This window comes from Sminthopsis crassicaudata, chromosome 1 (genome assembly GCF_048593235.1).
Source record: "Sminthopsis crassicaudata isolate SCR6 chromosome 1, ASM4859323v1, whole genome shotgun sequence".
In the NCBI taxonomy this organism is placed as follows: domain Eukaryota; kingdom Metazoa; phylum Chordata; class Mammalia; order Dasyuromorphia; family Dasyuridae; genus Sminthopsis; species Sminthopsis crassicaudata.
The window spans coordinates 514,984,613-514,995,039 of NC_133617.1; the positions used below are offsets into that span (position 1 = coordinate 514,984,613).

The 10,427-nt window shown below is 34.3% G+C and overlaps 1 protein-coding gene across 1 annotated transcript in view; it reads right to left on the bottom strand.

Moving 5' to 3' along the window:
* Positions 1 to 10,427, bottom strand: part of FBP2 (fructose-bisphosphatase 2) — a 59,765-nt gene that overhangs the window by 19,748 nt on the left and 29,590 nt on the right. The window contains exons 4-5 of the mRNA XM_074281673.1: positions 9,283 to 9,423; positions 6,205 to 6,342 (exon numbers count right to left, since the gene is read on the bottom strand). Coding sequence (XP_074137774.1) covers positions 6,205 to 6,342; positions 9,283 to 9,423 — 279 coding nt within the window. The remainder of the gene's footprint in view (positions 1 to 6,204; positions 6,343 to 9,282; positions 9,424 to 10,427) is intronic.

Below are 10,427 nucleotides of genomic sequence, written 5' to 3' on the forward strand. Positions count from 1 at the left end.
CAGAAAAGTCTGGAAAGATTTACATAAACTGATGCTAAGTGAAACAAGCAGAACCAAGAAAACATTGTACACAGTACCAACAAGATTATGTGATCAACTGTGATAGACTTGGCTCTCCTCAATAAAGCGGTGATTGAAGGTAACTCCAATAGATTTGGGACAGAAAATGCCATCTGCATCCAGAGAGAAAACTATGGAAACTGAATATGGATTGAAGCATCTTTTTACTTTTTATTTGTTTTTTTTGTTTTCTTTCTCATGATTTTTTCCCCCTTTTGATCTGATTTTTCTTGGACAATATTACAAATATGGAAATATGATCAAAAGAATTGCACATATTTAACCTATATCAAATTGTCTTGGGTAGAGGGAAGATAAGAGAGGGAGGGAGAAAATTTGATGAATGTTGAAAACTATATGTATGTTTGGAAAATAAAACACTATTGAAATTTTTAAAAAGAGAGAGATTGGTTTTCTCCATGCTTTTCCACATAGGTCTAAAAGTTGGAATTTAAGATCTGCATTCCTCACCTCGGATCCTGACAGAGATCTCACCTTTCATAATTTTCTTATAACATGTTGAGTCAAATCATAGTTATTTGAATATTGTCTTCTCCCTCCTTCTCTCCCCCACTAAATCATAAGCTCTTTGAGGATAGCTCTTTTGAATTACATTCCTAGTGCTTGGCACAGTGCTCTGTACATAATTTGTGTTTAAGCTGATATAACATTTGTAAAAGATTTTGCAGACCTTAAAACACTATATAGCTATTTACTGTTTTCATTGTTAAAAGGAATCTATTAGATAAATAACTAAATTAATGTAATAAAATTAATGTTAATTTTTATTAATATGATTCACTAATATGCTAACAATCAAAACAAATATATTGTGCTTTAAAGTTTTCAAAGTGATTTACAGCTCATACGAATCTTTTTAACACAACCATCTGAGATAGGTACTATTGGTATTGTTATCTATGCATGGGAGATAAAGTTAGATTTAGACAGATTAAATTATTTGCCCATGATCTCATAACCATCCTATGGTTACAGAGATTTAATGGTCTTGTTATCCTCCAAATATAAACAGAATGTGAATTTAAATCTAAGAAATGGCTCATTTGCTCATTATTATTATGAAAATTGCTATAGTATTTAATTCCTATTATCTAGTTTTCTCCTAGAGCAAAATATCTTTTAATTGTCGAGACTGTTCTGTTCTTTCTTATATAAAAATGATACTGTTGTTAAGACTACATACCATGCACAATTCAATTCTCCAATAACTACTTCCTCAAATAGTTTATTACATAAAGGAATGAGGTCACATAACATATTTATTTACACAATGGAACAGCAACTTGTGTGCCAAGTCCATTTTTTCCCATGATCCTAATGTAATACTGACTTAGATTAAGTAGGATTGAGAAAGAAGGAATAGAGAGAATATTGCTAAAGACAGAATCTTGGGCAAGAAAGTGAAGATTTCTATGATCACAGGTTGTGTTTTTTATCATTGCTCTTAGTTTAAGGGCATAAGTCATAAAAGGAAGACAGAAAAGTAAACAACAAATTAGAGATGATATCTGAAAATGAAATTTTGATTTTTCCAATTATTTAAATTTTGGAATGAAAGAAGATGTAATGCACCTAACAGGGGCTGATAAGAGTACATTTGCCAAGAATCTTACAAATCATATCAATGAATGAAAAGGAAGGAGAAACTGTTTGTTAGATACCATAATGAAGAACAACTATAAAGAAATCTAGAAGTTCATAATAAAGTTCAAAATAAAAATAAAGAAAATCCAATTAGAAATCAATATCAGGGCCCTTAAAAGTTTGAATATAAAAATCAGGAGCCAGTATGATGGACCAGGAGAGAGTAAAGTAATATTCATCCTATCCCCTAAACAAACGAAAAAAACCTCTAAACAGATCGAGAAAATACACTAGACTAAATTGTGATGGGGAAATCCAAGGAACTATCACAACAGGCCATTTTTTCCAGCTCAGATATTCATAGAGAAGCAGAAAGGTCTGTATAAACTAGGATGGGAGCCTGTCCATAGTAGAAGCACCTCACAAGAGTATTCTTGTCCTCTGGAACTGAAAAAGGATTGAAGCTGTATAGAGTAGAAAAAGGTTCCAGCCCCATCCCAGAATATTTCATCCATGTTCAGGATTCAAGAAAATGTGTCCACAGTCAGTTTTGTCTTTCAACACTCAGTTCCATGTCACAGATCTAGATTAAAGAGGAAACCTGCGGCTAGGAGTGGAACTTTTAGCCTAATCTTACCTTGCAGAGAAATAACTTTGTAAGGATCACAGACCAAAGAAAAGCTAACAGTTCTGTCACTCTGAACCAGCAGGGTTTTCCATCTTACTGATAGTGGCTGATATAAGCAACAATTTCCTAAAAGTCCAAAGGATCCAGGCACCAAGGAACCACAATAAGGATCATATATGATTTAGCAAAAGAGGAGATCTTGGAATATAATGTTCCAGAAGGAAAATAATATATAGACTTAAAATCAAGGATAACTTAACTAGCAAAACTGAATATAGTCTTATAGGGAGAAAAAAGGATCTTTAATGAAACGAAGGTCTTCTAAGCATTCATGATTAAAACACTAGAGCTACACAGAAACTTTGAAATGCAAACACAAATGTCAAGACAAATATAAAAGGTAAACATAATCATATGGAACTAAAGGATAAGGAGTTGATACATTTGTGCTCTTTGAATACTATTCTCATTAGGGGTCATGGAAGGAATCTAATTAGACAGAAAGTCTGGAATTGGTTCTGTTACATCTTTTTTCTTTACTTTTCTTTCTAAGGTAATTAGGGTTAAGTGACTTGCCCAGAGTTACACAGCTAAAGTGTCAGTGCCTGAGGCTGAATTTGAATTCAGGTTCTCCTGACTCTAGGACTGGTACTCCATTCACTTTACCACCTAGTTGCCTTTGTTATGTCTTGATGATCTTAAGAGAAGAATAGAAAGGGAAGGGAAGAGTAATACATTGGGCAGGGGTCTGGGAAGAGAGGATGATTAGGGGAAATTATCTCACATAATTAGTGCACAGAAATAAAAAGAAGAAAGTAGAAGGAGCAGACAAGATATGAATCTCATTTTATCTGAATTCATCAAAGGAGGGATACACACACACACACACACACACACACACACATATATATATATATATATATATATATATATATATATATATTTGGGCATTGAAATATATTTCACTCAACATGAGAACAAGAAAGAGGAGAAAAAGAGGAAGCATAAATTAAGGAAAGCATTAGGTCTAAGCAAAACAAAATTTAAGAATGTACAAAATATTTATCACTTCTTTTATTGTGGCAAAAAAATGGAAATTGAAAGGATATCTATTAATTGGGAAATGGCCAAACAAGATATATAAATGTGATGGAATACTATTGTGCTATAAGAAATAATGAAAGGGATGATTTCAGAGAAAGTGGAGAAGACCTAGATTAATTGTTGCAAAGTAAAATGAGCAGAACCAAAAGAACAATTTATAAAAAGAGAGCAATATTTCTAAGTCAAACAATTTTGAAAAAACTTATAAACTCTGATCAGCATAATTACCAACACTATTCCGGAGAACTAATGATAAAACTCACTTTCTCATGGGTGAAAGAATACAAAATGTGCTTTTTATTTTAATTTGGCCAAGGCAGAAATTTATTTGCTTGACTATAGATGCTTATAACTGGAGGGTTGCTTTTCTTTATCAATAGAGTGGGGAGGAAAGAGAGTGGATGTAATTGAAAGGATAATTTTTGATGATTAAAAAATAATTTAAAATAAAATATCTACGTAAATGCACAAAATATGGCTAATATGGAAGATAAACTAAAGGTCCTAATGCAAGGAGGCAAATTCAGTTCACTGATAGACATAGGAGGATGAGATCCATGGATGGACTGTTTCATTGAAAAGAAGCAGAAGAGGCAAAAAGGGGAAAGGGTTAAAGACGTATCAGGCTACTATGCAATAAACTCCAAAGTTTCCCTATTACTCCCTAGATTGAATATAAAATGCTCTGTTTGACCTTTAAAGTCCTTCATAACCTGACCCATTTCTATCTCTCCAAGTCTTATACTTTATTACTCTTCATGTACTCTACAATACAGTGACACTGACCTCCTTGCTATTTCTCAGACAGAAAACTTCATTACTGAGCCCAGGTGTATAACTTCCAAAAGAACTGAAAGAAATGAGAAAGAAGTGAATGAGAAATGTGCCCCCTGAGCCATTGTCAGTAATCTTCTAAAGACTGAGGAGAATGGAAAAGATCCTTCAATATTGGAAAAGGTAACAGAATGGAGTGCAGAAACAATAGACTTAGTTGGGTGATCTTAATTCATAGATTGCTAGAGCAAATGCAAGGGAGACTTGAGTATGATCTTTGACAAATCATTTAATTTCTCTCAACCTCAGTTTCCTCATTTGTAAAATAGGGGTGATAATATGTTATACAAGCTAATTTCAAGACACAAAATAAAATGTACATAGTCTTATGAGCTTGATTATCATTCCTGGCTAACTTGTTAATGAACACAGAACAGGAAGCATTAGTTAAAGTGACAATCAAAACAGATCATCCCAGACTAATCTTAATACATTTTTTAAAAAACAGGATTATTAAAATGGTAGGAACCAGATGATACATTCAGAACATGTGCAAAGCCTCTGTCAAATGTATCTATTCAAGCAAAGAACAGTAGTCCCATATTCTAGTCTGCTATTCTCAGAACAGTAGCAGTACTGCTTCCTCATTCTGGTCCATAGCTTACCTCATTTCTTTATTTTCTTAGAACGGTACCAGCAGTATTCAGTAATCACCTTTGTGTCTCATGAGCAGCATCAGCAATAGTTGGCTTCCTATATGTGACCTTGACTTTACCATTCCATGCAGAAGGGAGATTTGCCTCAACTCACATTATCTTCTTGGTAATATTCTCCCCTCATAAAAAAGCTCTTAGTTTCTGCATATTACCTTGATTGTATACCTGTAGTCTACATGTGTAGATTTATAAACATAAATTATCCATATTAATGTTATGTGCAAAGTAAAATTATATATAGGTTTCCCACAGGCATGTATTATCCAACTCCAATAGGTCACACACAACTGAGTCACTAGTAAAACACATCAGAATCATAAGTCACATGAAAGCACATATTGTACTATGTTACCTAATGGAATTATAGATCGTAAATCTTATAAATACTGTATATTCTCAATCCCTAAATGTGATATGGCATATCCATTTCCTATCTCTGAATCTTTGCACTAGTTGTCCCTCTTCCCTGGAATAGTTGTTCTTCAATATCTCTTAATTTCTCTGTCTTCCTCCAAGCCTCAGTAAAAACCACGCTTTTTATAAGTATTTCTACTCCCAGTCTTCCCCTCTGAGATCTTATATATAACTGGTTATAGCTAGGTCCTATCAGTGGAGAGCAATCTTTGTCAAATGCCCAGTTATGTTTTCTTCTTGTATGTGATTATTATTTTGAATAAACCTGTTTTTTTTTTTTTGTTTAATGTTTTTGTTAGCCTAAGGGTTAAGGGGTTGCTGCACTTATAACAGCATTCATATCTGGAAATTTCTCCCCATCCCTGATGAATTTCTTTGGTTCCAGAGGGGTCCAGCAGCTCCTTCAACCTGGTCTATCACACCACTGATGATCAGGTGTGACTTCTTCACTTTAGTCTATGACTGGCTTTACTTTCATACCCTTGGCATGATAACTATAGTCTATACTGGGTACTTATCTGCTTGAGAAACCTCTGGATTCCCTCTAACTTGTACCTTGGCTCCAAACCCTGTTGGTATACACATGCCTGGTCCAGACGGATAAATGCAAAGATATTTTTGAAGTTATCACAACCCCTCTCCCAATCTCTTATTTAGGGCCTCTTTTTCTTTCTTTTTTTTTTCCAGTGAAAAGCTAATAAACTAGATGTTAGCAGGTGCATTTTAATTAGAACATTTTTTCCCCTTGCTTAATAAGGAAGAATGCATCAGTATCATACCAAAGATGATAGACCCAACATACAATGCTGAATTTTACTCACTAAAAAGGTTTCTCTAAGCAAGATTCCACCCATCCTCACTGCAAAACCATAGACTTCTAGTTATCATGAAGGTCTTTCTCACCTCAGGAAATTTCTTTTTCTGCACATATTCAGTCGTGGCAGGGTCAAAGTACTTGGCATAGCCTTCATTAAGACTGTAGATCTTCCCTTTCTTTTTAATTTTCACATCTTTATCCACCAGGATAAATTCACCAAGAGCCTAAAAAGAAAAACAAGACACTAAAAAACAATCTAATAAAACAGTCTGAAAATATGTCTATTTTAATGTAGGAGTTCTGAACTTGGTCTCAAAGAATAGATTTCAGAGGTTCATGAACATGGAAGGAAAAATAATGACATTGTCACCAAATTCTAACTGAAATTCAACATTTCCTCCAATCATGATTTTTAAAAATACAATTCTGGCAAGAGGTTCTTTAGATTTACTGGATTACCAAAGGGATTCATGACACACACACAACAAAAGTTAAGAACCTCTGTTCTGCTAGAAGGTGCCAGGTACTAACGTAGTTCTGGACTTGAGAGCATGATTTCTCTCTAGTTTCTTAGACTAGCATTCCCACTAGCATAGCATCACTTGCTTTCAGTCATGATGGGACCATACTAGCAATAGCATCATTCGTATATGTACAAAATACATGACACTAAGCATCTTGAAGATAGTATCTTCATTCACATTCACTAAGTGACAATACAGAAACAAAACCTGGGACTGGCTAATCTAATCATCTTGTAGAAGTTTGGCTACTTTGTGGAAAGTTTTTTATTATCTTTTGTTATCAGATTTATTTCTTTTCCTTTGTCTTAACAAGAAACTATATGGACCATTTAGTGCTTTAAAAAAATTAGAATCAAGACTATGGGTTCTTATGTTGGAAACTAAAAAAAATTTCTATTTGGAAATTTTTATCTTCCCTTTCTTCCCCCACTCCCTTAATCCAGTAGCTTGAGATATTTTATAACACAAAGTGTGCCATCTATTTCCTATATAACAAATCAGTTTCAGAAAAAAAAAATTGTCTATTTAGGCCTACTTAAGATATTACCTGGCAGTGTCTACCTGCATTCAATACTTGATCTAGTTCACAAAGTTAAAAGGATACAAAGTCACATGCTTCTCCTCCCCATTCATATAGTCCATGAATCATATATAGCTTATCTATTAACTCTGGTTACTCATCTCATAAATTCCTATGTATAAGAAAGGAGTTTTTTTAAGTTTATCCCTCTGACAAAAGTTTCTGGTATATTTTTTTAATAGGCTTATGGGGAGGGAGGATGTTTAGGATTGTTTTTCTTACTGGAAAATGTGAGTTGATATGCATTTCCATAGTCCTTGAACAGTTGCACTTTTGAGTTTCCAGATTATTTTCCCAGAAGAGTAGCAGTATTGTTGAGTAGGAGGAGGATTAGACTTCATTGGATTTTAATCCCTTCTTCTACCACTCTACATTTGTGCCCTTAGGCAAATAAATCCCAACCTTTCTGTGCTTTGCCTATAAAATGGGTAATAACATCTGTACTAGCTATGTCACAAGATGGTGAGGAAAGGGATACAAATGCTAAGTGGTACCCAGGTTCCCTGAGGAAAGTTTGGTATTCTCTTGCTCCCAGTGGAGTAGGGTAATGTACTTTAGCAAAAATTTGTAATTGTGTATCTTTCATTGTTACAAATGAGTTTTTTTTGGTGGGTATTAAAGAAACCTATTTTAGATGATGGGAATTAGACTTCCCCAGTTTATAGATCTTGATGCAAGATTTTTTTTAATCTTTCTCAACCCTGCCTATAGATGTTCTAGTTGAAGGCAAAATTAATAGTTTAATATGGATAATGTAAAAATGTCCTATAATAGAGTTTAATTATACTTATTCCTGTTACTCCACCAAGTTGACTCCTAAATACATTTCACTAGCTGTCCCCTATGCCTGGATAACTTTCCCTCTTATCGAGAAACCTAGATTCCCTGGTTTGCTTCAAGACTCAGCAAAAATCCTACCTTTAGTAAGAAGTGTTTTTCAATCTCTCCTAATACTAATATTTTTCCTCTAAGATTATTTCCAACTTGTCCTGTATCTTGTTTGTACATTGTTGTTTTCAAGTTCACTTTATCATTTAACTGTGATCACCTTTTAGGGATTGGATTTTTTCTTTCTTTGTATTCTTAGTGTTTAGCATAGTAACTGGCAGATAGTACAGGCTCAATGGATAAATTACTGGACCCGAGTCAGGAAAACCTGGGTTCAAATTCAACTTGACATAGTAAATGTCAAATATAGCTAAGTGATCCTGGGCAAATCATATAACCATGTTTGCCTCAGTTTCCTCATCTGAAATTGAGTTGGAGAAGAAAATGGCAAACCCTAAATAGGGGTATGACTAAAAGTGACTAAACAACCAAAGATACTTAATAAATGCTTGCTCATTCTCAACTCCTCATTCTCATCCCCTCCCAAAGCCAATTAGTTGCTAAATTTTCTTCATTCTATTTCCTCAACACCTCTCACAACAGTTCTTTTCATTCCTACAACCACAGCTCTTTTCAAGTTCTTATCAGCTTTTAAGTAGACTACAATAAATACTTCGTAATTGGATTTTCTGAATCCACTCTTAGTCCCCTTGAATCTAATCTGTCTAAAGCCACCAAATTAATCTTCTTGGAGCCCAGATCTGTATTCTGTTTTATTCCATATTCCAAGAAATTTCAGTGGTTCCCCAGTATCTCTAAGATAAAATTCTGGGCCTCTTTGTTTTTGTTGCTTAGTCTTGTCCAATTCTTTGTCAGCATGCCAGACCCTTCTATCCTCCATTGTCTCTCAAAGTCTGTCCAAATTCATGTTCATTGCTTTGCTTCTATGAAACTCTCCATCTCATCCTCTGCCATCCCCTTTTCCTTTTGCCTTAATCTTTCCCAAAATACTGATGTTGACCATAGCCTTTTTCCAGTGAGTCCTGTCTTCTCATCATGTGACCAAAGTATTTAAGCTTCAGCTTCAGTATTTGTCCTTCCAAGGAATAGTCAAAGCTAATTTAAGTATTGACTAAATGTCTCCTACTTAGCATTTAAAGCACTTCACACTCTGACTCCAGCCTAACCTGCACACAGAAAGTATTGTGAGACATGGATAAAATGACACCTACAGGGTCCAGCATGAAGAGGTCCACTCCTTGTCCAGTGGAAAGAGCTACCAGAGTAGCACTCCCATAGAGAGCATAGCCAGCAGCCACAATATTGCATCCTGGCTGAAGGGCATCTTTTTCCGAAGGCTCATCATCTGTGGTCTGGGCAAGAGAAGAAAGTATATGTGGATTATGTTTTATTTTAAATAGAAAAACAATATCCTTTACCCAAGCATGCCTGTTAGCCTAGAAACTCAAAACACCAATAAATTAATATATAATAAACAAAGTTTTCAGAAACTCAGAGGCATCTTGAAATGACTTCAGTCTTTTTTTTTTTTTTTTCTTAATAGCTTTTTATTTATAAGATATATGCATGGCTAATTTTTCAGCATTGACCCTTGCAAAACCCTCTTTTTCAACTTTTCCCCTCTTTCCCCCCACCTCCCTCCCCTAGATGACAGTTAAATATGTTAAAGTATATGTTAAATACAATATATGGATACATATCCATACAGTAATTTTGTTGCACAAGAAAAATCAGACTTAGACATAAGGTCAAAATAACCTGAGAAGAAAATCAAAAATGCAAGCAGACAAAAACAGAGGGAGTGGAAATGCTATGTTGTGGTTCACACTCATTTCCCAGAGTTCTTTCGCTAAGTGTAGCTGGTTCTCTTCATTGTTGAACAAATTATTTGGTTATTTTCATTGTTGAAGAGAGCCATGAATGACTTCAATCTTGTCAGTTATTAATAGACATTTACAGCTGAGTCCTTTCCCAGAAAACTTTTGGAATTCCTACCCATTAAATCTTAAGTCCCTGCCCCTTTGAGATCATTCTCTTCATTTTTGTGGCTACTACAAGTGCTTTTCTTTACACACCCACACACGTATGTAGTTTTATTCTTTTTTTGTTTCCAAATTTATTTTAAACAAATGCAAAAGAAAAAAAAAAGAAACATTGACATGTACATAGCAGAAGATAAAAGAGGATTCAATATAAAACAATAAATTTCCATTTCAAGAAAACCTATTTAATAAAATACTACCTATTGTTTTTGAAGATGTTCAGCTTTTCTTTGCTTCCTTGTAGGTTTTTTGTTTTTTGCTATGTATTACTTTGTTTTTCTCATTAAGCATGGAGATATACACATAGACATAAG